We start from the raw sequence: 27,295 nt of genomic DNA, 5'->3' as shown, positions 1-27,295 counted from the left end.
TCGTTAAGGGTTATGGGGTAGTGTGATGTCATTATGGGTATTGTGATGTCATTACGGGGTATTGTGATGTCATTATGGGGTAGTGTGATGTCATTATGGGGTATTGTGAAGTCATTATGGGGTATTGTGATGTCATTATGGGGTATTGTGATGTCATTATGGGGTATTGTGATGTCATTACGGGGTATTGTGACGTCATTATGGGTTATTGTGTGTAGATTGATGAGGGGGAAAAAAGATTTCATCCATTTTACAATAATATATTTTGCATAATGCGCCATCCACCGAGTCATGCAAAGAAAAAGTGCAATTCGCGTCATATGTAAAAGCATTCATTTAAAACTAGTGCTTTTTCAACATAGGAAATCCAAAAAGCGTGGGACAGTGCAGGAACTGAACCAATGGCAGGTATCAACGGACTGACTAATGACAGCCACCAATGCGCTTTTACACGGATTACACGGAACGCCCATATCAAGAAACACCCCGAATTGCGGTAATGCAATCACACCCTATTGAGTTGTCTTGAAACCAACATGTGAAATCTCAAATTAAAATCCATCTCGTTTTTGTCTCCATCTCCAAATCTATTGGATGAGAAAACCAGAGGTCTCGTCCCTTCTAACCTTCTTCTCCAATGGGTTTTGAGAAGGAGACTAGGAGCTAGGATTTTAATATTTTATATTCTTCCCCATGTCCTCTAGCCTTGCACACTGTTGCTCTAAACGGTCTCGTTATGAATGGATTTCCTCAGAAGGGAGGAGGTGGTGGGGGGAAGGAAAGGATGTATTTCTGCATCAGCGAGTCAAGCAGCTTTGGTCACACCCTTCCCCCGCCTACATGTCCCCCCTCCCGGGACGAGAGAGGAGCTTTACCGCCCGCCATGTTGATAGAGCAAGAGTCAGAGACGTGTAAAAGCCTGCTTAGCGAACTAAACTACACATTACGGGAAGGGTTAGAAAGAACATTTATCCAACAACCACAACAAATAAGTCAACTTTCCTGGTATTTTTGTTTTGGATGGTGACTTCTTTGATCGTATGGGTTGTAAAATTCCTGGATATTCATTTACTCTGTAGAATAACTCGGGAAAAGGAAATGGTAAGTTATTCATTGTTTTTTTGCTTTCCAGGTTGTTTCAAATCTCCTTGGGATGCTTTTGGGTGAATGTCTCCACCTAGCACTTAAACCTAGCTAGCTAACGTTAGCCAGTTAGTTAGCTAACAAGGGTTAGCCAGTTAGTTAGCTAACAAGGGTTAGCCAGTTAGTTAGCTAACAAGGGTTAGCCAGTTAGTTAGCTAACAAGGGTTAGCCAGTTAGTTAGCTAACAAGGGTTAGCCAGTTAGTTAGCTAACAAGGGTTAGCCAGTTTGTTAGCTAACAAGAGTTAGCCAGTTAGTTAGTTAGCTAACAAGGTTTAGCCAGTTTGTTAGCCAGTTAGTTAGCTAACAAGGTTTAGCCAGTTAGTTAGTTTACAAGGGTTAGCCAGTTAGTTAGTTTACAAGAGTTAGCCAGTTTGTTAGCCAGTTAGTTAGCTAACAAGGGTTAGCCAATTAGTTAGTTTACAAGAGTTAGACAGTTAGTTAGCTAACAAGAGTTAGCCAGTTTGTTAGCCAGTTAGTTAGCTAACAAGAGTTAGCCAGTTAGTTAGTTTACAAGGGTTAGCCAGTTAGTTAGCTTACAAGGGTTAGCCAGTTAGTTAGCTTACAAGGGTTAGCCAGTTAGTTAGCTTACAAGGGTTAGCCAGTTAGTTAGCTTACAAGGGTTAGCCAGTTAGTTAGCTTACAAGGGTTAGCCAGTTAGTTAGCTTACAAGGGTTAGCCAGTTAGTTAGCTTACAAGGGTTAGCCAGTTAGTTAGCTTACAAGGGTTAGCCAGTGAGTTAGCCAGTTAGTTAGCCAGTGAGTTAGCTAATACGGGTTAGCCAGTGAGTTAGCTAATACGGGTTAGCCAGTGAGTTAGCTAACACGGGTTAGCCAGTGAGTTAGCTAACATTTGTTAGCCAGTGAGTTAGCTAACATTTGTTAGCCAGTGAGTTAGCTAACATTTGTTAGCCAGTGAGTTAGCTAACATTTGTTAGCCAGTGAGTTAGCTAACATTTGTTAGCCAGTGAGTTAGCTAACATTTGTTAGCCAGTGAGTTAGCTAGCACGGTTTAGCCAGTGAGTTAGCTAACACGGTTTAGCCAGTAAGTTAGCTAACACGGTTTAGCCAGTAAGTTAGCTAACACGGTTTAGCCAGTAAGTTAGCTAACACGGTTTAGCCAGTAAGTTAGCTAACACGGTTTAGCCAGTAAGTTAGCTAACACGGTTTAGCCAGTGAGTTAGCTAACACGGTTTAGCCAGTGAGTTAGCTAACACGGTTTAGCCAGTGAGTTAGCTAACACGGTTTAGCCAGTAAGTTAGCTAACACGGTTTAGCCAGTAAGTTAGCTAACACGGTTTAGCCAGTAAGTTAGCTAACACGGTTTAGCCAGTAAGTTAGCTAACACGGTTTAGCCAGTAAGTTAGCTAACACGGTTTAGCCAGTGAGTTAGCTAACACGGTTTAGCATTTGCTATCTTTTTTTAGTATCGTTGTAGCTAAGCTAACAGTATCGAGAAGGTGTTGAAGTTAGCTAGTGGCCTAGCTACTGTGTTGGGGTGACTCCCTAATTATAAACCCAGATGTAGTTTGTATTGGTGAGGATATTTTTTGTTGTTCCAACAACTTTTTTTGGGGGGGGGGAATTTTTCATTCAATAAGTTCTTGTAACTAACATGCTAAGTTTGTAGATAACCATAACTTAAAAACATGTTTTAAATTAAGTTAGTTAGATGTTGTAGTGAAGTCACACAGATTTTCAACCATTTTTAAATGTGACAGAAAGCTAATGTTTAGCAGTTTAGTTTGTTTTATTTTGCATGTATTTTTAACTAGCCGGTCAGAAAGGCGTTGATGACGATTATGTCCATCAATCCAACGTAACTGGTTTAAAAACTAACAACGGCTCAACTCAGACGTTTTAGTGTTTTAGGACACTTTAGCTTTAGTTCGTATACAAAGCTACTAGTGTGTGAGAGAAAGTTGTCTTTACCATTTTAGGTAACCTTTTTTGGGGGGCTGGGTTGTTAGCTTGTTAGCTTTTTTGTTTTCATGGCAAAACGATGCTAACTAGACAACCTGTGGAATCGTTGTTTCTCATAACTAGCTTATAATATCAGCTGATTTGATTTGGTTGATGAATCACTGTAGAAAGAAAAACCATGGACATTTCCAGTAAACTATCTGTACAGTTTTGGTAACTAGCTAACATTGAAGCCGAACATAATTCACTATAAGAGCGGTTGGTGTATGTTCACTTTATTGTTTGTCCAGGTGGGGGCGCTGTTTTACCTCTGTCACCATGTATCAATCACTGTAACATTTATCTCTCAGCATGGAAACATGGTGCAGGACACTGAGCTGCCCCCCTGGGTGTAGCCGGGATGCTGCCCCCCTGGGTGTAGCCGGGATGCTGCCCCCCTGGGTGTAGCCGGGATGCTGCCCCCCTGGGTGTAGCCGGGATGCTGCCCCCCTGGGTGTAGCCGGGATGCTGCCCCCCTGGGTGTAGCTGGGTTGCTCTGCCCAGGCTTGGGATGCTGCCCCTCTGCCCAGGCTCGGGATGCTGCCCCCCTGGGTGTAGCCGGGATGCTGCCCCGCTGGGTTGCTCTGCCCTCTGCCCAGGCTTAGGATGCTGCCCCCCTGGGTGTAGCCGGGATGCTGCCCCCCTGGGTGTAGCCGTGATGCTGCCCCCCTGGGTGTAGCCGTGATGCTGCCCCCCTGGGTGTAGCCGTGATGCTGCCCCCCTGGGTGTAGCCGTGATGCTGCCCCCCTGGGTGTAGCCGGGATGCTGCCCCCCTGGGTGTAGCCGGGATGCTGCCCCCCTGGGTGTAGCCGGGATGCTGCCCCCCTGGGTGTAGCCGGGATGCTGCCCCCCTGGGTGTAGCTGGGTTGCTCTGCCCTCTGCCCAGGCTTGGGATGCTGCCCCTCTGCCCAGGCTTGGGATGCTGCCCCTCTGCCCAGGCTCGGGATGCTGCCCCTCTGCCCAGGCTTAGGGGAGCCGCTAGACCTGTGGTGGGGTTAGCGGGCAGGCTTTGTCTATTGTCTGTGTGTGTGGTCAGTTTGAGTAAAGGCAGGTTGGGGAGGGAGGGGGGGTGACCGATGCACCTGTAGCCGACTCTCGGGGCGGTATCTCCGGCTTTGTCTTGGGCTGGGGAGGACAAAAGGGAGACGTCTCGGGGCATAGTAAGGGAAGGGAGGGGTGGGTGAGAGAGAAGGGTGCTTGGACATTACATTATGTTAGTATGGATTGATCTCTGAATTGAATTGATAAGCAGTTCTTGACTTGGGCAGGAGCTCACTGAGCACAGTTGATAAATCAGCGCTTGAAGATTTCTTGCGTGCTTATGTGAATGGTAGATGAGTGATGAGGAACTCTCTGTCTGTGAACATGTCCCAGTTTACTGCTTCTGAAAACATTCTAGATTCCAACAGTCCGGTTCTTTAGAAGGGTGAAAGAACCGGTTGGATTAGCTTGTCTATACACACACACACACACACACACACACACACAGAGAAATACCTATTGTGTTGTCAGCCCGGTGTATCAATAAAGGGATATTCCAGGGTTTTTTGGCAATGAGGCCCGTTGTCTACTTCCCCAGTCAGATGAACTCGTGGAGATTTTTTTTTTTTATAGTGTTTTACAGCCCAGAGTGGTTAGCATCATGCTAGGCTAGCCAGGCTAGCTGCTACATAGTGTGATTTTTACAGCTCAGAGTGGTTAGCATCATGCTAGGCTAGCCAGGCTAGCTGCTACATAGGGTTTTACAGCCCAGAGTGGTTAGCATCACGCTAGGCTAGCCAGGCTAGCTGCTACATAGGGTTTTACAGCCCAGAGTGGTTAGCATCACGCTAGGCTAGCCAGGCTAGCAGCTACATAGTGTTTTTACAGCCCAGAGTGGTTAGCGTCACGCTCGGCTAGCCAGGCTAGAGGAAGCCCAGAGGAAGTCCTGGATCCAGTTGCAGAAGGGGTGCTGTCCAGACCCAGAACTCTGAGCTTGGTGTCGACCTTGGAGAGAACAGTAGTGTTGAATGGATCCAGTTGCAGAAGGGGTGCTGTCCAGACCCAGAACTCTGAGCTTGGTGTCGACCTTGGAGAGAACAGTAGTGTTGAATGGATCCAGTTGCAGAAGGGGTGCTGTCCAGACCCAGAACTCTGAGCTTGGTGTCGACCTTGGAGAGAACAGTAGTGTTGAATGGATCCAGTTGCAGAAGGGGTGCTGTCCAGACCCAGAACTCTGAGCTTGGTGTCGACCTTGGAGAGAACAGTAGTGTTGAATGGATCCAGTTGCAGAAGGGGTGCTGTCCAGACCCAGAACTCTGAGCTCGGTGTCGACCTTGGAGAGAACAGTAGTGTTGAATGGATCCAGTTGCAGAAGGGGTGCTGTCCAGACCCAGAACTCTGAGCTCGGGGTCGACCTTGGAGAGAACAGTAGTGTTGAATGGATCCAGTTGCAGAAGGGGTGCTGTCCAGACCCAGAACTCTGAGCTTTTGTGGATCTGTTAGAGCAGTAGGTAAATTGGACTGGGTCCAGTGGGCCGGGTATACTGGCCTTGATGTGGCCCATGACCAGCCTCTCCTGGCCTTGACGTGGCCCATGACCAGCCTCTCCTGGCCTTGACGTGGCCCATGACCAGCCTCTCCTGGCCTTGACGTGGCCCATGACCAGCCTCTCCTGGCCTTGACGTGGCCCATGACCAGCCTCTCCTGGCCTTGACGTGGCCCATGACCAGCCTCTCCTGGCCTTGACGTGGCCCATGACCAGCCTCTCCTGGCCTTGACGTGGCCCATGACCAGCCTCTCCTGGCCTTGACGTGGCCCATGACCAGCCTCTCCTGGCCTTGACGTGGCCCATGACCAGCCTCTCCTGGCCTTGACGTGGCCCATGACCAGCCTCTCCTGGCCTTGACGTGGCCCATGACCAGCCTCTCCTGGCCTTGACGTGGCCTTGATGTGGCCCATGACCAGCCTCTCCAAGCACTTCATGAGGATGTGGTGAGCTCCATGGAGCAATAGTCATTTGGCCAGGTCACCAGGTCTTTCTTGGGCACCGGCTGTGAATTTACACCTGGTAGCTGGTCTGTAACCTAGAGGACAACCAGTGGGTCCATCTCCTCTATACCACCCACCTGGTAGTGTGGTGGATGGGACGACCAGCTCTCTGTAACCTAGAGGGCTACCAGTGGGTCCATCTCCTCTATACCACCCACCTGGTAGTGTGGTGGATGGGACGACCAGCTCTCTGTAACCTAGAGGGCAACCAGTGGGTCCATCTCCTCTATACCATGTTTCTTGTAGGATGACAATGTCTATATTTATGATTTCTTTGATGAAGTCTGGGTTCCTGCTCTTTAAGCCAAAGGTAGATGACCTCTGACCTTGTATATTCCAAGGATGAGATAGTAAAAGCTTTGTGTTCCATAGTGTCTAGTGTGATTTAGGCCCAGACCATCTCTCTCTCTCGCTCTCTCTGTCTCTATCTCTGACAGACCCTGTCTGTTCAGTCCTCCTGGGCTGGGGGGTGAGGGGGGGGGATTGTTCCGGGGGGAGACAGACTCTAGTCCTCTAGTCTTGTGTGTGAATAAGTGATTTTAAAGCAGGAGATGTCATTAGGTCAGTGTTGTATTCATAGTGGGTGGAGGCAGGAGGGTGGAGGCAGGAGGGTGGAGGCAGGAGGGTGGAGGCAGGAGGGTGGAGGCAGGAGGGTGGAGGCAGGAGGGTGGAGGCAGGAGGGTGGAGGCAGGGTGAGGAGGGTGGAGGCAGGGTGAGGAGGGTGGAGGCAGGGTGAGGAGGGTGGAGGCAGGGTGAGGAGGGTGGAGGCTGGAGGGTGGAGGCAGGAGGGTGGAGGCAGGAGGGTGGAGGCAGGAGGGTGGAGGCAGGAGGGTGGAGGCAGGGTGAGTTGGGGGGAGGTAGGTTGAGGGGAGGCAGGGAGAGGAGAGGGGGTTGGGGTGAGGTAGGGGGAGGAGGGAGGCAGGGGGAGGAGCGAGGGTTGGGGGGAGGTAGGGGGAGGAGGGATGCAGGGGGAGGAGCGAGGGTTGGGGGGAGGTAGGGGGAGGCAGGGTGAGGAGGGAGGGTTGGGGGGAGGTAGGGGTTGGGTGAGGAGGGGGGAGGCAGGGTGAGGAGGGATGGTTTGGTTTGGGGGAGGCGAAAGGCAGGTTGAGGAGGGGGGAAGGTAGGGTGAGGAGGGAGGAGGCAGGGTGAGGAGGGAGGGTTGGGGGGAGGTAGGGTGAGGAGGGGGGAAGGTAGGGTGAGGAGGGAGGAGGCAGGGTGGGGAGGGAGGGTTGGGGGGAGGCGGAAGGCAGGGTGGGGAGGCAGGGTTGGGGGAGGCAGGTTGAGGAGGGAGGGTTGGGGGGAGGTAGGGTGAGGGTTGGGTGAGGAGGGGGGAGGTAGGGTGAGGAGGCAGGGTTGGGGGGAGGGTGAGGAGGCAGGGCTGGGGGGAGGGTGAGGAGGCAGGGTTGGGAGGTGGGGTGAGGAGGCAGGGCTGGGGGGACGGTGAGGAGGCAGGGCTGGGGGGAGGGTGAGGAGGCAGGGTTGGGAGGCGGGGTGAGGAGGCAGGGTTGGGGGGAGGGTGAGGAGGCAGGTTTGGGGGGAGGGTGAGGAGGCAGGTTTGGGGGGAGGGTGAGGAGGCAGGGTTGGGGGGAGGGTGAGGAGGCAGGGTTGGGGGGAGGGTGAGGAGGCAGGGTTGGGGGGAGGGTGAGGAGGCAGGGCTGGGGGGAGGGTGAGGAGGCAGGGCTGGGGGGGGGCAGGAGTCACATTTCCTTTTCTGTCTCTCTTTCTGTCTCTCTCTCTGTCTCGGTCTTTCCCCCTTCTCTCGCCATACTATAACCCCCCCCCCCCTCTCTCTCCTCAGGTGATGGCGTGGCTGTGTGTGCGTCCAGCTCTGTGTGTGTGGAGATGGTTCTAACAGGCTGTTGTCTGTGAGGACTGTGGAACACACTGCTGGCCCGCGGAGGTGCCCTGATCTCACACACACACACACACTCGGTGACACACACACACACAACGCTGCCGGTGCAGCGAGAACGGATTCGGACAGACAAACTCTTCCCCCCCCCCCCCCCCCCCCCCCCCCCACCACCCACACACACACACACTCTTGACTGTGTGTCCCAGTCGTGGTAGCGTGTGTGTGTGTGTGTGACCACCACTATGCCGAGCTCCACGATCAGACGTTCTGTGAAGAACATGGTGAACAACTACTCCGACGCGGAGAAGAAGGTCCGAGAGTCCACCTCCAACGACCCCTGGGGCCCCTCGTCCTCTCTGATGTCAGAGGTGGCCGACCTGACCTACAACGTCGTGGCGTTCAGTGAGATCATGAGTATGATCTGGAGACGCCTCAACGACCACGGGAAGAACTGGAGACACGTTTACAAGGCGCTGACGCTGCTCGACTACCTGATTAAGGTAACGCCCCACCCCTGATACCAGTAATAAGAACTACCTGATTAAGGTAATGCCCCACCCCTGATACCAGTAATAAGAACTACCTGATTAAGGTAACGCCCCACCCCTGATACCAGTAATAAGAGCTACCTGATTAAGGTAACGCCCCACCCCTGATACCAGTAATAAGAACTACCTGATTAAGGTAACGCCCCACCCCTGATACCAGTAATAAGAACTACCTGGTTAAGGTAACGCCCCACCCCTGATACCAGTAATAAGAACTACCTGATTAAGGTAACGCCCCACCCCTGATACCAGTAATAAGAACTACCTGATTAAGGTAACGCCCCACCCCTGATACCAGTAATAAGAACTACCTGGTTAAGGTAACGCCCACCCCTGATACCAGTAATAAGAACTACCTGATTAAGGTAACGCCCCACCCCTGATACCAGTAATAAGAACTACCTGATTAAGGTAACCCCTGATACCAGTAATAAGAACTACCTGATTAAGGTAACGCCCCACCCCTGATACCAGTAATAAGAACTACCTGATTAAGGTAACGCCCCACCCCTGATACCAGTAATAAGAACTACCTGATTAAGGTAACGCCCCACCCCTGATACCAGTAATAAGAACTACCTGATTAAGGTAACGCCCCACCCCTGATACCAGTAATAAGAACTACCTGATTAAGGTAACGCCCCACCCCTGATACCAGTAATAAGACCTACCTGATTAAGGTAACGCCCCCACCCCTGATACCAGTAATAAGAACTACCTGATTAAGGTAACGCCCCACCCTGATACCAGTAATAAGAACTACCTGATTAAGGTAACGCCCCACCCCTGATACTCAGTAATAAGAACTACCTGATTAAGGTAACGCCCCACCCCTGATACCAGTAATAATAACTACCTGGATTAAGGTAACGCCCCACCCCTGATACCAGTAATAAGAACTACCTGAGTTAAGGTAACGCCCCACCCCTGATACCATTAAGAACTACCTGGTAAGTAACGCCCCACCCCTGATACCAGAATAGAACTACCTGATTAGGTAACGCCCCACCCCTGATACCAGTAATAAGAACTACCTGGTTAAGGTAACGCCCCACCCTGATACCAGTAATAAGAACTACCTGATTAAGGTAACGCCCCACCCTGATACCAGTAATAAGAAACTACCTGATTAAGGTAACGCCCACCCCTGATACCAGTAATAAGAACTACCTGGTTAAGGTAACCCCCCACCCTGATACCAGCTATAAGAACTAACCTGGATTAAGGGTAACGCCCCACCCCTGATACCAGTAATAAGAATAATAACAATAATAATAATAATAAATAACAACATTAATAATATTAATAATACAACAATAATACATAATAATACATAATAATACATAATAATACATAATAATACATAATAATACATAATAATAATAATACATAATAATAATAATACACAATAATACATAATAATACATAATAATACATAATAATACATAATAATACATAATAATACATAATAATACACAATAATACATAATAATACATAATAATACATAATAATACACAATAATACATAATAATACATAATAATACATAATAATACATAATAATAATAATACACAATAATACATAATAATACATAATAATACATAATAATAATAATACACAATAATACATAATAATACATAATAATAATAATACACAATAATACATAATAATACATAATAATAAATACACAATAATACATAATAATACATAATAATAATAATAATACATAATAATACACAATAATACATAATAATACATAATATACATAATAATACATAATAATACAACAATAATAACATATAATAATAATAATAATAATAAATAATACAACAATAATACATAATAATACATAATAATACATAATAATACAACAATAATACAACAATAATACATAATAATACATAATAATACAACAATAATACATAATTAATACACAATAATACATAATAATACACAATAATACATAATAATACAACAATAATACATAATAATAATAATAATAATAATAATAATAATAATAATAATAATAATAATACATAATAATAATAATAATAATAATAATACAACAATAATACATAATAATACACAATACAACAATAATACATAATAATACACAATAATACATAATAATACATAATAATAATAATAATAAATAATACAACAATAATACATAATAATACACAATAATACATAATAATACATAATAATAATAATAATAAATAATAAAACAATAATACATAATAATAATAATAATAATACATAATAATAATAATAATAATAATAAATAATACAACAATAATACATAATAATACATAATAATACAACAATAATACATAATAATACATAATAATACAACAATAATACATAATAATACAACAATAATACATAATAATAATAATACATAATAATAATAAATAATACATAATAATACAACAATAATACATAATAATAATAATAATAATAATAAATAATACAACAATAATACATAATAATACATAATAATACATAATAATAATAATAATAATAATACATAATAATACAACAATAATACATAATAATAATAATAATAATAATAAATAATACAACAATAATACATAATAATAATAATAATAATACATAATAATAATAAATAATACATAATAATACAACAATAATACATAATAATACATAATAATACATAATAATAATAATAATAAATAATAATAATAATACATAATAATAATAATAATAATACATAATAATAATAATAATAAATAATACAACAATAATACATAATAATAATAATAATAATACATAATAATAATAATAATAATAATAAATAATACAACAATAATACATAATAATACATAATAATACAACAATAATACATAATAATACATAATAATACAACAATAATACATAATAATACAACAATAATACATAATAATAATAATAATAATACATAATAATAATAAATAATACATAATAATACAACAATAATACATAATAATAATAATAATAATAATAATAATAAATAATACAACAATAATACATAATAATACATAATAATACATAATAATAATAATAATACATAATAATACAACAATAATACATAATAATAATAATAATAATAAAAAATAATACAACAATAATACATAATAATAATAATAATAATACATAATAATAATAAATAATACATAATAATACAACAATAATACATAATAATAATAAATAATACATAATAATACAACAATAATACATAATAATACATAATAATACATAATAATACATAATAATAATAATAATAAATAATACAACAATAATACATAATAATAATAATAATAATACATAACAACATTAATATTAATAATAATACAACAATAATACATAATAATAATAATTAATATTAATAATAATACAACAATAATACATAATAATAATAATTAATATTAATAATAATACAACAATAATACATAATATGAATAAAATAATAATAAGAAATAAGAAATATAATAATAATAATAATAATAATAATAATAATAATAATAATAAAACAAGTGTAGTCTTGAACTGTGAAACGCTGACTGGATGGGCAGTTCGCCTCTGTGTGATGTACTGGGCCGTACGCACTACCCTCTGTAGCGCCTTACGGTCAGATGCCGAGCAGTTGGCATACCAGGTGGTGATGCAACCGGTCAGGATGCTCTCGATGGTGCAGCTGTAGAACCTTTTTGAGGATCTGAGGACCCCGTGACAAAATCTTATCAGTCTCCTGATAACTATCCTAACCTAATCCTAACTGGTATCCGTAACGTCTGAGCTGAACATGTAGTTCTCAGGTTTGGATTCGACTCGTTGTCTATAAACGCTTTAGTCAGGATCCTAACTGGTATCCGTAACGTCTGAGCTGAACATGTAGTTCTCAGGTTTGGATTCGACTCGTTGACTCGCCTTAGACCACTGCGCCACCCGGGAGATTCCTGCAGTGTTAATGTGTTAATATGTTGTGTGTGTGTGTTTTCCAGACGGGGTCAGAGCGCGTGGCTCTGCAGTGTAAAGAGAACATCTTCGCCATCCAGACTCTGAAGGACTTTCAGTACATAGACAGAGACGGAAAAGACCAGGGAATCAACGTCAGAGAGAAGAGCAAACAGCTGGTGGTCCTGTTGAAAGATGAGGAGAGACTGAAAGGTGAGGAGGAGGAAGAGGGAGGTGGTGGTACTGCTGAAAGATGAGAAGGAGGAGGGAGGTGGTGGTACTGCTGAAAGATGAGAAGGAGGAGGGAGGTGGTGGTACTGCTGAAAGATGAGAAGGAGGAGGGAGGTGGTGGTACTGCTGAAAGATGAGGAGGAGGAGGGAGGTGGTGGTCCTGTTGAAAGATGAGAAGGAGGAGGGAGGTGGTGGTCCTGTTGAAAGATGAGGAGAGACTGAAAGGTGAGGAGGAGGAAGAGGGAGGTGGTGGTCCTGTTGAAAGATGAGGAGAGACTGAAAGGTGAGGAGGAGGAAGCGGGAGGTAGTGGTCCTGTTGAAAGATGAGGAGAGACTGAAAGGTGAGGAGGAGGAAGAGGGAGGGGGTGGTCCTGCTGAAAGATGAGGAGAGACTGAAAGGTGAGGAGGAGGAAGAGGGAGGTGGTGGTCCTGTTGAAAGATGAGGAGAGACTAGGAGGATGAGGAAGAGGGGGTGGTGGTACTGTTAAAAGATGAGGAGAGACTGAAAAGTGAGGAGGAGGAAGAGGGAGGTGGTGGTACTGCTGAAAGATGAGGAGAGACTGAAAGGTGAGGAAGAGGAGGAGGGAGGTGGTGGTCCTGTTGAAAGATGAGGAGGAGGAAGAGGGAGGTGGTGGTACTGCTGAAAGATGAGGAGAGACTGAAAGGTGAGGAGGAGGAAGAGGGAGGTGGTGGTACTGCTGAAAGATGAGAAGGAGGAGGGAGGTGGTGGTCCTGTTGAAAGGTGAGGAGGAGGAAGAGGGAGCTGGTGGTCCTGTTGAAAGATGAGAGACTGAAAGGTGAGGAGGAGGAAGAGGGAGGTGGTGGTCCTGTTGAAAGATGAGGAGAGACTGAAGGGTGAGGAGGAGGAAGAGGGAGGTGGTGGTCCTGCTGAAAGATGAGGAAGAGGGAGGTGGTGGTCCTGCTGAAAGATGAGGAGGAGGAGGAGGAGGAGGAGGAAGAGGAAGGTGGTGGTCCTGTTGAAAGGTGAGGAAGAGGGAGGTGGTGGTCCTGTTGAAAGATGAGGAGAGACTGAAAGGTGAGGAAGAGGGAGGTGGTGGTCCTGCTGAAAGTTGAGGAGAGACTGAAAGGTGAGGAGGAGGAAGAGGGAGGTGGTGGTCCTGTTGAAAGATGAGGAGAGACTAGGAGGACGAGGAAGAGGGAGGTGGTGATCCTGTTGAAAGATGAGGAGAGACTGAAATGTGAGGAGGAGGAGGAGGAGGAAGAGGGAGGTGGTGGTCCTGCTGAAAGATGAGGAGAGACTGAAAGGTGAGGAGGAGGAAGAGGGAGGTGGTGGTCCTGTTGAAAGATGAGAGACTGAAAGGTGAGGAGGAAGAGGGAGGTGGTGGTCCTGCTGAAAGGTGAGGAGGAGGAAGAGGGAGGTGGTGGTCCTGTTGAAAGATGAGGAGAGACTGAAAGGTGAGGAGGAGGAAGAGTGAGGTGGTGGTCCTGTTGAAAGATGAGGAGAGACTGAAAGGTGAGGAAGAGGGAGGTGGTGGTCCTGTTGAAAGATGAGGAGAGACTAGGAGGACGAGGAAGAGGGAGGTGGTGGTACTGTTGAAAGATGAGGAGAGACTGAAAGGTGGGGAGGAGGAAGAGGGAGGTGGTGGTCCTGCTGAAAGATGAGGAAGAGGGAGGTGGTGGTCCTGTTGAAAGATGAGGAGAGACTGAAGGGTGAGGAGGAGGAAGAGGGAGGTGGTGGTCCTGTTGAAAGATGAGGAGAGACTGAAAGGTGAGGTGGTGGTCCTGTTGAAAGATGAGGAGGAAGAGGGAGGTGGTGGTCCTGCTGAAAGATGAGGAGGGGGAGGAGGGAGGAGGTGGTCCTGCTGAAAGATGAGGAGAGACTGAAAGGTGAGGTGGTGGTCCTGTTGAAAGATGAGGAGGAAGAGGGAGGTGGTGGTCCTGTTGAAAGATGAGGAGAGACTGAAAGGTGAGGAGGAGGAAGAGGAAGGTGGTGGTCCTGCTGAAAGATGAGGAAAAGGGAGGTGGTGGTCCTGCTGAATGATGAGGAGGAAGAGGAAGGTGATGGTCCTGTTGAAAGGTGAGGAAGAGGGAGGTGGTGGTCCTGTTGAAAGATGAGGAGAGACTGAAAGGTGAGGAGGAGGAAGAGGGAGGTGGTGGTCCTACTGAAAGATGAGGATAGACTGAAAGGTGAGGAGGAGGAAGAGGGAGGGGGTGGTCCTGCTGAAAGATGAGGAGAGACTGAAAGGTGAGGAGGAGGAAGAGGGAGGTGGTGGTCCTGCTGAAAGATGAGGAGAGACTGAAAGGTGAGGAGGAGGAAGAGGGACGGGGTGGTCCTGCTAAAAGATGAGGAGAGACTGAAAGGTGAGGAAGAGGGAGGTGGTGGTACTGTTGAAAGATGAGGAGGAGGAAGAGGGAGGTGGTGGTCCTGTTGAAAGATGAGGAGAGACTGAAAGGTGAGGAGGAAGAGGAGGAAGGTGGTGGTCCTGTTGAAAGATGAGGAGAAACTGAAAGGTGAGGAGGAGGAAGAGGGAGGTGGTGGTCCTGCTGAAAGATGAGGAGGTGGTCCTGCTGAAAGATGAGGAGGAAGAGGGAGGTGGTGGTCCTGTTGAAAGATGAGGAAGAGGGAGGTGGTGGTCCTGTTGAAAGATGAGAGACTGAAAGGTGAGGAGTAGGAAGAGGGAGGTGGTGGTCCTGCTGAAAGGTGAGGAGAGACTGAAAGGTGAGGAGGAGGAAGAGGAAGGTGGTGGTCCTGCTGAAAGATGAGGAAAAGGGAGGTGGTGGTCCTGCTGAAAGATGAGGAGGAGGAGGAGGAGGAGGAAGAGGAAGGTGGTGGTCCTGTTAGAAGGTGAGGAAAAGGGAGGTGGTGGTCCTGTTGAAAGTTGAGGAGGAGGAAGAGGAAGGTGGTGGTCCTGTTAGAAGGTGAGGAAGAGGGAGGTGGTGGTCCTGTTGAAAGATGAGGAGAGACAAAGGTGAGGAGGAGGAAGAGGGAGGTGGTGGTCCTGTTGAAAGATGAGAGACTGAAAGGTGAGGAGTAGGAAGAGGGAGGTGGTGGTCCTGCTGAAAGGTGAGGAGAGACTGAAAGGTGAGGAGGAGGAAGAGGAAGGTGGTGGTCCTGCTGAAAGATGAGGAAAAGGGAGGTGGTGGTCCTGCTGAAAGATGAGGAGGAGGAGGAGGAGGAGGAAGAGGAAGGTGGTGGTCCTGTTAGAAGGTGAGGGAGGTGGTGGTCCTGTTGAAAGATGAGGAGAGACTGAAAGGTGAAGAGGAGGAGGAAGAGGGAGGTGGTGGTCCTGCTGAAAGGTGAGGAGAGACTGAAAGGTGAGGAGGAGGAAGAGGGAGGTGGTGGTCCTGTTGAAAGATGAGGAGGAAGAGGGAGGTGGTGGTCCTGTTGAAAGATGAGGAGAGACTGAAAGGTGAGGAGGAGGAAGAGGAAGGTGGTGGTCCTGCTGAAAGATGAGGAAAAGGGAGGTGGTGGTCCTGCTGAAAGATGAGGAGGAGGAGGAGGAGGAGGAAGAGGAAGGTGGTGGTCCTGTTAGAAGGTGAGGAAGAGGGAGGTGGTGGTTCTGTTGAAAGATGAGGAGAGACTGAAAGGTGAAGAGGAGGAGGAAGAGGGAGTTGGTGGTACTGCTGAAAGATGAGGAGAGACCTAAAGGTGAGGAAGAGGGAGGTGGTGGTCCTACTGAAAGATGAGGAGAGACTGAAAGGTGAGGAAGAGGGAGGTGGTGGTACTGTTGAAAGATGAGGAGGAGGAAGAGGAGGGAGGTGGTGATCCTGCTGAAAGTTGAGGAGAGACTGAAAGGTGAGGAAGAGGGATGTGGTGGTCCTGCTGAAAGATGAGGAGAGACTGAAAGGTGAGGAGGAGGAAGAGGGAGGTGGTGGTCCTGTTGAAAGATGTGGAGGAAGAGGGAGGTGGTGGTCCTGTTGAAAGATGAGGAGAGACTGAAAGGTGAGGAGGAGGAAGAGGAAGGTGGTGGTCCTGCTGAAATATGAGGAAAAGGGAGGTGGTGGTCCTGCTGAAAGATGAGGAGGAGGAGGAGGAAGAGGAAGGTGGTGGTCCTGTTGAAAGATGAGGAGAGACTGAAAGGTGAAGAGGAGGAGGAAGAGGGAGGTGGTGGTCCTGTTGAAAGATGAGGAGAGACTGAAAGGTGAAGAGGAGGAGGAAGAGGGAGGTGGTGGTCCTGTTGAAAGATGAGGAGAGACTGAAAGGTGAGGAAGAGGGAGGTGGTGGTCCTGCTGAAAGTTGAGGAGAGACTGAAAGGTGAGGAGGAGGAAGAGGGAGGTGGTGGTCCTGTTGAAAGATGAGGAGAGACTAGGAGGACGAGGAAGAGGGAGGTGGTGGTACTGTTGAAAGATGAGGAGAGACTGAAAGGTGGGGAGGAGGAAGAGGGAGGTGGTGGTCCTGCTGAAAGATGAGGAAGAGGGAGGTGGTGGTCCTGTTGAAAGATGAGGAGAGACTGAAAGGTGAGGAGGAGGAAGAGGGAGGTGGTGGTCCTGCTGAAAGATGAGGAGAGACTGAAAGGTGAGGAGGAGGAGGAAGAGGGAGGTGGTGGTCCTGTTGAAAGATGAGAGACTGAAAGGTGAGGAGGAAGAGGGAGGTGGTGGTCCTGTTGAAAGGTGAGGAGGAGGAGGAAGAGGGAGGTGGTGGTCCTGTTGAAAGATGAGGAGAGACTGAAAGGTGAGGAGGAGGAAGAGTGAGGTGGTGGTCCTGTTGAAAGATGAGGAGAGACTGAAAGGTGAGGAAGAGGGAGGTGGTGGTACTGTTGAAAGATGAGGAGGAGGAAGAGGGAGGTGGTGGTACTGTTGAAAGGTGAGGAGGAGGAAGAGGGAGGTGGTGGTCCTGTTGAAAGATGAGAGACTGAAAGCTGAGGAGGAAGAGGGAGGTGGTGGTCCTGCTGAAAGGTGAGGAGGAGGAAGAGGGAGGTGGTGGTCCTGTTGAAAGATGAGGAGAGACTGAAAGGTGAGGAGGAGGAAGAGGGAGGTGGTGGTCCTGCTGAAAGATGAGGAGAGACTGAAAGGAGGAAGAGGGAGGTGGTGGTCCTGTTGAAAGATGAGGAGAGACTGAAAGGTGAGGAGGAGGAAGAGGGAGGTGGTGGTCCTGTTGAAAGATGAGAGACTGAAAGGTGAGGAAGAGGGAGGTGGTGGTACTGTTGAAAGATGAGGAGGAGGAAGAGGGAGGTGGTGGTCCTGTTGAAAGATGAGAGACTGAAAGGTGAGGAGGAAGAGGGAGGTGGTTGTCCTGTTGAAAGATGAGGAGAGACTGAAAGGTGAGGAAGAGGGAGGTGGTGGTACTGTTGAAAGATGAGGAGGAGGAAGAGGGAGGTGGTGGTCCTGCTGAAAGATGAGGAGAGACTGAAAGGTGAGGAGGAGGAAGAGGGAGGTGGTGGTCCTGTTGAATGATGAGGAGAGACTGAAAGGTGAGGAGGAGGAAGAGGGAGGTGGTGGTCCTGCTGAAAGATGAGGAGAGACTGAAAGGTGAGGAGGAGGAAGAGGGAGGTGGTGGTCCTGTTGAATGATGAGGAGGAAGAGGGAGGTGGTGGTCCTGTTGAAAGATGAGGAGAGACTGAAAGGTGAGGAGGAGGAAGAGGAAGGTGGTGGTCCTGCTGAAAGATGAGGAGAGACTGAAAGGTGAAGAGGAGGAGGAAGAGGGAGGTGGTGGTCCTGTTGAAAGATGAGGAGAGACTGAAAGGTGAAGAGGAGGAGGAAGAGGGAGGTGGTGGTCCTGTTGAAAGATGAGGAGAGACTGAAAGGTGAGGAAGAGGGAGGTGGTGGTCCTGCTGAAAGTTGAGGAGAGACTGAAAGGTGAGGAGGAGGAAGAGGGAGGTGGTGGTCCTGTTGAAAGATGAGGAGAGACTAGGAGGACGAGGAAGAGGGAGGTGGTGGTACTGTTGAAAGATGAGGAGAGACTGAAAGGTGGGGAGGAGGAAGACGGAGGTGGTGGTCCTGCTGAAAGATGAGGAAGAGGGAGGTGGTGGTCCTGTTGAAAGATGAGGAGAGACTGAAAGGTGAGGAGGAGGAAGAGGGAGGTGGTGGTCCTGCTGAAAGATGAGGAGAGACTGAAAGGTGAGGAGGAGGAAGAGGGAGGTGGTGGTCCTGTTGAAAGATGAGAGACTGAAAGGTGAGGAGGAAGAGGGAGGTGGTGGTCCTTTTGAAAGGTGAGGAGGAGGAGGAAGAGGGAGGTGGTGGTCCTGTTGAAAGATGAGGAGAGACTGAAAGGTGAGGAGGAGGAAGAGTGAGGTGGTGGTCCTGTTGAAAGATGAGGAGAGACTGAAAGGTGAGGAAGAGGGAGGTGGTGGTACTGTTGAAAGATGAGGAGGAGGAAGAGGGAGGTGGTGGTACTGTTGAAAGGTGAGGAGGAGGAAGAGGGAGGTGGTGGTCCTGTTGAAAGATGAGAGACTGAAAGCTGAGGAGGAAGAGGGAGGTGGTGGTCCTGCTGAAAGATGAGGAGAGACTGAAAGGTGAGGAGGAGGAAGAGGGAGGTGGTGGTCCTGTTGAAAGATGAGAGACTGAAAGGTGAGGAGGAGGAAGAGGGAGGTGGTGGTCCTGTTGAAAGATGAGGAGAGACTGAAAGGTGAGGAAGAGGGAGGTGGTGGTACTGTTGAAAGATGAGAAACTGAAAGGTGAGGAGGAGGAAGAGGGAGGTGGTGGTCCTGCTGAAAGATGAGGAGAGACTGAAAGGTGAGGAGGAGGAAGAGGGAGGTGGTGGTCCTGTTGAATGATGAGGAGGAAGAGGGAGGTGGTGGTCCTGCTGAAAGATGAGGAGAGACTGAAAGGTGAGGAGGAGGAAGAGGAAGGTGGTGGTCCTGCTGAAAGATGAGGAAAAGGGAGGTGGTGGTCCTGTTGAAAGTTGAGGAGGAGGAAGAGGAAGGTGGTGGTCCTGTTAGAAGGTGAGGAAGAGGGAGGTGGTGGTCCTGTTGAAAGATGAGGAGAGACAAAGGTGAGGAGGAGGAAGAGGGAGGTGGTGGTCCTGTTGAAAGATGAGAGACTGAAAGGTGAGGAGTAGGAAGAGGGAGGTGGTGGTCCTGCTGAAAGGTGAGGAGAGACTGAAAGGTGAGGAGGAGGAAGAGGAAGGTGGTGGTCCTGCTGAAAGATGAGGAGGAGGAGGAGGAGGAGGAAGAGGAAGGTGGTGGTCCTGTTAGAAGGTGAGGAAGAGGGAGGTGGTGGTCCTGTTGAAAGATGAGGAGAGACTGAAAGGTGAAGAGGAGGAGGAAGAGGGAGGTGGTGGTCCTGCTGAAAGGTGAGGAGAGACTGAAAGGTGAGGAGGAGGAAGAGGGAGGTGGTGGTCCTGTTGAAAGATGAGGAGGAAGAGGGAGGTGGTGGTCCTGTTGAAAGATGAGGAGAGACTGAAAGGTGAGGAGGAGGAAGAGGAAGGTGGTGGTCCTGCTGAAAGATGAGGAAAAGGGAGGTGGTGGTCCTGCTGAAAGATGAGGAGGAGGAGGAGGAAGAGGAAGGTGGTGGTCCTGTTAGAAGGTGAGGAAGAGGGAGGTGGTGGTCCTGTTGAAAGATGAGGAGAGACTGAAAGGTGAAGAGGAGGAGGAAGAGGGAGTTGGTGGTACTGCTGAAAGATGAGGAGAGACCTAAAGGTGAGGAAGAGGGAGGTGGTGGTCCTACTGAAAGATGAGGAGAGACTGAAAGGTGAGGAAGAGGGAGGTGGTGGTACTGTTGAAAGATGAGGAGGAGGAAGAGGAGGGAGGTGGTGATCCTGCTGAAAGTTGAGGAGAGACTGAAAGGTGAGGAAGAGGGATGTGGTGGTCCTGCTGAAAGATGAGGAGAGACTGAAAGGTGAGGAGGAGGAAGAGGGAGGTGGTGGTCCTGTTGAAAGATGTGGATGAGGGAGGTGGTGGTCCTGTTGAAAGATGAGGAGAGACCTAAAGGTGAGGAAGAGGGAGGTGGTGGTCCTACTGAAAGATGAGGAGAGACTGAAAGGTGAGGAAGAGGGAGGGGTTGGTACTGTTGAAAGATGAGGAGGAGGAAGAGGAGGGAGGTGGTGATCCTGCTGAAAGTTGAGGAGAGACTGAAAGGTGAGGAAGAGGGATGTGGTGGTCCTGCTGAAAGATGAGGAGAGACTGAAAGGTGATGAGGAGGAAGAGGGAGGTGGTGGTCCTGTTGAAAGATGAGGATGAGGGAGGTGGTGGTCCTGTTGAAAGATGAGGAGAGACAAAGGTGAGGAGGAGGAAGAGGGAGGTGGTGGTCCTGTTGAAAGATGAGGAGAGACTGAAAGGTGAGGAAGAGGAAGGTGGTGGTCCTGTTGAAAGATGAGGAAAGACTAGGAGGATGACGAAGAGGGAGGTGGTGGTACTGTCTGGCACTAGGGCTGTCTGGAGTAATGTGCTGTGTGTCTGGAGTCATGTGCTGTCTGTCATAGACCACTAGGTCTGTCTGGAGTAATGTACTGTCTGTCTGGAGTAATGTACTGTCTGTCTGTAGTCATGTACTGTCTGTGATAGACCACTAGGTCTGTCTGGAGTCATGTACTGTCTGTCTGTCTGGAGTCATGTACTGTCTGTCTGTCTGGAGTCATGTACTGTATGTCTGTAGTAATGTACTGTCTGTCTGGAGTCATGTACTGTCTGTCTGTCTGGAGTCATGTACTGTCTGTCTGGAGTCGTGTACTGTCTGTCTGGAGTCGTGTACTGTCTGTCTGGTGTCATGTACTGTCTGTCATAGACCACTAGGTCTGTTTGGAGTCATGTACTGTCTGTCTGTCTGGAGTCATGTACTGTCTGTCTGGGGTAATGTACTGTCTGTCATAGACCACTAGGTCTGTTTGGAGTCATGTAATGTCTGTCTGGAGTCATGTACTGTCTGTCTGTCTGGAGTCATGTACTGTCTGTCTGTCTGGAGTCATGTACTGTCTGTCTGGAGTCATGTACTGTCTGTCTGGAGTCATGTACTGTCTGTCTGGGGTAATGTACTGTCTGTCATAGACCACTAGTTCTGTCTGGAGTCATGCACTCTCTGTCTGGGGTAATGTACTGTCTGTCTGTCTGGAGTCATGTACTGCCTGTCTGGAGTCATGTACTGCCTGTCTGGAGTCATGTACTGTCTGTCATAGACCACTAGGTCTGTCTGGAGTCATGTACTGTCTGTCATAGACCACTAGGTCTGTCTGGAGTCATGTACTGTCTGTCTGGTGTAATGTACTGTCTGTCATAGACCACTAGGTCTGTCTGGAGTCATGTACTCTCTGTCTGGGGTAATGTACTGTCTGTCTGTCTGGAGTCATGTACTGTCTGTCTGGAGTCATGTGCTGTCTGTCATAGACCACTAGGTCTGTCCAGGTGATGTTAATGATGAGGATGGTGTTCCTGTCCAGGTGAGCGTTCCCAGGCTCTGAAGACGAAGGAGAGGATGGCTCAGGTCACCACTACAGGGGCGGTGACACCGGGTCAGGGTTTTGGCCGAGGTTCGTCTCAACCCAACCTGTCGACCTCCTACAGCGAGGAGTACGGCAAGTCGGAGGGGTCACCTGCATCTTACCACGGCTGTGAGTAGATCTAACTATATTACAGACACACACACACACACACACACACACAGGCTGAGACACTAAGGGTTTAAGATGGTGTTGGAGGTTTGATCTTTCTTCTTCCTAAAACCAGCGTCCAATCAAAACTCCTCTTTTGACCTTTCAGCTCGTTTCACGTTAGCTTTTAGGGACCTTCGGAAACGACTTTTCAGACGAACACCACAACACGTAAACCCCCCCCAAAAAAGGCTGACTTAGTGCCACCTCTCTGTCAACAGAGCTCGGTGCTTATTATGGGATGGTTTTAGGTTACACAGTCCCACCTTTTTTGGGGGGGGGGGGGGGTAGCATGTTAATTACATGTTGGAGATAGACCCTACTGAACCATTCAGAACACAAAGAAAATAATGATAATTGTTAAAATGTATTTTATAACATAAGGAAGGGACATTTAGTCAACAAAACGTGTTTTCCCCTGCTCTGGACAGAGGAGACACTCATGTTCCCGTTCTGGACTCTGTTCCCCTTCTCTCCTTCACGTGACTGGAGTCTGTTCCCCTTCTCTCCTTCACGTGACTGGAGTCTGTTCCCCTTCCCTCCTTCACGTGACTGGAGTCTGTTCCCCTTCCCTCCTTCACGTGACTGGAGTCTGTTCCCCTTCTCTCCTTCACGTGACTGGAGTCTGTTCCCCTTCCCTCCTTCACGTGACTGGAGTCTGTTCCCCTTCTCTCCTTCACGTGACTGGAGTCTGTTCCCCTTCTCTCCTTCACGTGACTGGAGTCTGTTCCCCTTCTCTCCTTCACGTGACTGGAGTCTGTTCCCCTTCTCTCCTTCACGTGACTGGAGTCTGTTCCCCTTCTCTCCTTCACGTGACTGGAGTCTGTTCCCCTTCTCTCCTTCACGTGACTGGAGTCTGTTCCCCTTCTCTCCTTCACGTGACTGGAGTCTGTTCCCTCCTTCACATGACTGGAGTCTGTTCCCTCCTTCACGTGACTGGAGTCTGTTCCCCTTCTCTCCTTCACGTGACTGGAGTCTGTTCCCCTTCTCTCCTTCACGTGACTGGAGTCTGTTCCCCTTCTCTCCTTCACGTGACTGGAGTCTGTTCCCTCCTTCACGTGACTGGAGTCTGTTCCCTCCTTCACGTGACTGGAGTCTGTTCCCCTTCCCTCCTTCACGTGACTGGAGTCTGTTCCCCTTCTCTCCTTCACGTGACTGGAGTCTGTTCCCCTTCCCTCCTTCACGTGACTGGAGTCTGTTCCCCTTCTCTCCTTCACGTGACTGGAGTCTGTTCCCCTTCTCTCCTTCACGTGACTGGAGTCTGTTCCCCTTCTCTCCTTCACGTGACTGGAGTCTGTTCCCCTTCTCTCCTTCACGTGACTGGAGTCTGTTCCCCTTCTCTCCTTCACGTGACTGGAGTCTGTTCCCCTTCCCTCCTTCACGTGACTGGAGTCTGTTCCCCTTCCCTCCTTCACGTGACTGGAGCCTGTTCCCCTTCCCTCCTTCACGTGACTGGAGTCTGTTCTTCTTCTCTGAAGAGCTCCGTGTTTATCTCCCCTTCACGTGGAGAGAGAAGAAACAACCGTTCCTCTCCCTCTGGCCCCAGTCACCTCTGACCTCTAACCTTTAGGTCACAGCAGTGGAGCTCCAAGGTCTCACCTCCGTGTGTGTGTGTGTGTGTGTGTGTGTGTGGTTTTGATACATGTGGTGGAAACTGTAGCAGCTGAATCATCATCCTCCTCTGAAGGAAGGAAGCCGAGATCAGCCAATAGAAACGAGGCTGGACAGGCACTGGCCAATGAGAGCGGGGCTGGAGGGTGTTGCCAGGGAACATTTTGAGATTCCAGACAGTGGAAGGTTCTGGGTATTGTTCACCAAGGCTGTGGAGTGACTCCCTCTCTCTCCTCTGGCGTCTCATTGGTCTCTCCCTCTCCTTAGGGTTAATATAATATATAATGAGGTTATAATGCAAGGTGTGTAGTGTCTTTATGAGACAGGGTTAGTATAATGTATCAGTAGGTGTGAGGAACCTTGTTTCAGCACCTCATTAGCATATGTATTATTTCCAGGATGGATTAAATGCTGTTTATATTTGGTTTTTCCCTTTTCATGGTTTGTTGTACTGAGAGATACTGGAGCCATATTTATACATCACTAGGATCTCTGACTGACTAGCTGACTGACTAGCTGACTGACTAGCTGACTGGCTAGCTGACTGGTTGGCTGGTTGACTGACTGGCTGGCTCACTGGCTTGCTCACTAGCTGGCTGACTGACTAGCTGACTGACTAGCTGACTGACTAGCTGACTGGCTAGCTGACTGACTAGCTGACTGGTTGGCTGGTTGACTGACTGGCTGACTGGCTGGCTCACTGGCTTGCTCACTAGCTGGCTGGCTCACTGGCTGACTGGCTGGCTCACTGGCTGACTGGCTGGCTGACTGACTGGCTGGCTCACTGACTGACTGGCTGGCTGGCTGGCTCACTGGCTGACTGGCTGGCTGGCTCACTGGCTGACTGACTGGCTGGCTGACTGGCTGGCTCACTGAGTAACTGGCTGGCTGACTGGCTGGCTCACTGATTGGCTCACTGGCTGGCTGGCTGGCTCACTGGCTGGCTGGCTCACTGGCTGACTGGCTGGCTGGCTCACTGGCTGACTGGCTGACTGACTGACTAGCTGACTGGCTGACTGACTGGCTGGCTCACTAGCTGACTGGCTGACTGACTAGCTGACTGGCTGACTGACTAGCTGACTGGCTGGCTCACTCGCTGGCTGGCTGGCTGACTCACTGGCTGCCTCACTAGCTGACTGACTCACTGGCTGCCTCACTAGCTGACTGACTGGCTGGCTGGCTCACTGGCTGGCTCACTAGCTGACTGGCTGGCTCGCTGGCTGGCTGGAGTCTGAATCAGACTGAATATGTAGTGGGTTAGGATGGAGTCTGACTGAATATGTAGTGGGTTAGGATGGAGTCTGACTGAATATGTAGTGGGTTAGGATGGAGTCTGACTGAATATGTAGTGGGTTAAGGATGGAGTCTCAATCAGACTGAATATGTAGTGGGTTAGGATGGAGTCTGACTGAATATGTAGTGGGTTAGGATGGAGTCTGACTGAATATGTAGTGGGTTAGGATGGAGTCTGACTGAATATGTAGTGGGTTAGGATGGAGTCTGACTGAATATGTAGTGGGTTAGGATGGAGTCTCAATCAGACTGAATATGTAGTGGGTTAGGATGGAGTCTCAATCAGACTGAATATGTAGTGGGTTAGGATGGAGTCTGACTGAATATGTAGTGGGTTAGGATGGAGTCTGACTGAATATGTAGTGGGTTAGGATGGAGTCTGACTGAATATGTAGTGGGTTAGGATGGAGTCTCAATCAGACTGAATATGTAGTGGGTTAGGATGGAGTCTGACTGAATATGTAGTGGGTTAGGATGGAGTCTCAATCAGACTGAATATGTAGTGGGTTAGGATGGAGTCTGACTGAATATGTAGTGGGTTAGGATGGAGTCTGACTGAATATGTAGTGGGTTAGGATGGAGTCTGACTGAATATGTAGTGGGTTAGGATGGAGTCTGACTGAACATGTAGTGGGTTAGGATGGAGTCTGACTGAATATTTAATATGTAGTGGGTTAGGAAAAAAAGTATTTGTAAAGACTCAGTAACTCCAATGGAAGGCCGTCCGTGGTACTGCATGGGGAGACGGCTCAGTGCTGCCCCCTTTCATTGAGTAACTCCAATGGAAGGCCGTCCGGGGTACTGCAGGGGGAGACGGCTCAGTGCTGCCCCCTTTCATTGAGTAACTCCAATGGAAGGCCGTTCGTGGTACTGCAGGGGGAGACGGCTCAGTGCTGCCCCTTTCATTGTGTAACTCCAATGGAAGGCCGTTCGTGGTACTGCAGGGGGAGACGGCTCAGTGCTGCCCCCTTTCATTGTGTAACTCCAATGGAAGGCCGTTCGTGGTACTGCAGGGGGAGACGGCTCAGTGCTGCCCCCTTTCATTGTGTAACTCCAATGGAAGGCTGTTCGTGGTACTGCAGGGGGAGATGGGACATACAGAGGGGGAAGGGGGGGGGGGGGCGGGGGGCGGGGGTGAAGAGTGGGAGAGGCAGCAAAGCAAGGCAGACCGGAAGTAGAAAATGTATGATGTCATCTGTCTCCGACCATGCTGTCGTCGTCTACTCCCGCCCCCGCCTCTGTTCCCACGGAAACAACACACTCACTCTTTCCAGCCACAGTCTCATAGAAGCTGCTCGTGTGTGTGTGTGTGTGTGTGTGTGTGTGTGTGTGTGTGTGTGTGTGTGTGTGTGTGTGTGTGTGTGTGTGTGTGTAGTTTATGTGTCATAATGTCATCTGTTTGATCTCTCTAGTCTAGTACTACAGTGTCTGTTCTGCTGAGGCATGTCTAACGTGTGTGTGTCTGGTGTGTGTGTGTGTAGCCACGTCTCCGGTTCCAGGCTCAGAGTTAGAGCAGGCCCGCCCCCAGACCAGCGGAGAGGAGGAGCTACAGCTGCAGCTAGCCCTGGCCATGAGCAGAGAGGCTGCAGAACAGGTATACACACACACACACACACACACACACACACACACACACACACACACACACACACACACACACACACACGGCAGCCCTGGCCATGAGCAGAGAGCCTGCAGAACAGGTACAAACACACACACAACACAACACATCACACCACACACACAACACCACACACACACACACACACACACACGGCTCGCCCTCGCCATGGCAGCAGAGAGCCTGCCAAGAACAGCGTACACACACACACCAGTCACTACACACACACACAGTCACCACAACACGTTCTATGAGCTGTGTGGCCTACCACTTCGTGGCGTGAACTCTCTCTCTCTGTGTCCCCTGTCTCTCTCTCTGTGGTCCCTGTCTCTCTACTCTGTGTCCCTGTCTCTATCTCTGTGTCCCTGTCTCTCTCTCTGTGTCCCCTGTCTCTCTCTCTGTGTGTCCCTGTCTCTCTCTCTGTGTCCCTGTCTCTCTCTCTCTCTCTCTCTCTGTGTCACTCTCTCTCTCTCTCTCTCTCTGTGTCCCTGTCTCTCTCTCTCTCTCTCTGTGTCCCTGTTCTTCTCTCTTCTCTCTGTGTCCCTGTCCTCTCTCTCTCTCTCATCT

At 48.4% G+C, this 27,295-nt stretch overlaps 1 protein-coding gene across 2 annotated transcripts in view; it reads left to right on the top strand.

Annotated features, from left to right (window-relative positions):
• The first annotated feature begins 759 nt into the window (after positions 1-759).
• epn2 (epsin 2) overlaps positions 760-27,295 on the top strand; it is a 45,352-nt gene continuing 18,816 nt past the window's right edge. The window contains exons 1-5 of one of the 2 annotated variants that reach the window (XM_031815779.1): positions 760-1,101; positions 7,930-8,486; positions 12,539-12,704; positions 21,994-22,164; positions 26,589-26,701. In XM_031815779.1, the coding sequence (XP_031671639.1) occupies positions 8,229-8,486; positions 12,539-12,704; positions 21,994-22,164; positions 26,589-26,701 (708 nt within the window). In that variant the 5' untranslated portion in view covers positions 760-1,101; positions 7,930-8,228. The remainder of the gene's footprint in view (positions 1,102-7,929; positions 8,487-12,538; positions 12,705-21,993; positions 22,165-26,588; positions 26,702-27,295) is intronic. The other variant, XM_031815778.1, reaches the window with a different exon arrangement.

Source organism: Oncorhynchus kisutch, unplaced genomic scaffold (genome assembly GCF_002021735.2).
Source record: "Oncorhynchus kisutch isolate 150728-3 unplaced genomic scaffold, Okis_V2 scaffold622, whole genome shotgun sequence".
Lineage (NCBI taxonomy): Eukaryota > Metazoa > Chordata > Actinopteri > Salmoniformes > Salmonidae > Oncorhynchus > Oncorhynchus kisutch.
This window is presented reverse-complemented; position numbering and strand designations above follow the sequence as displayed.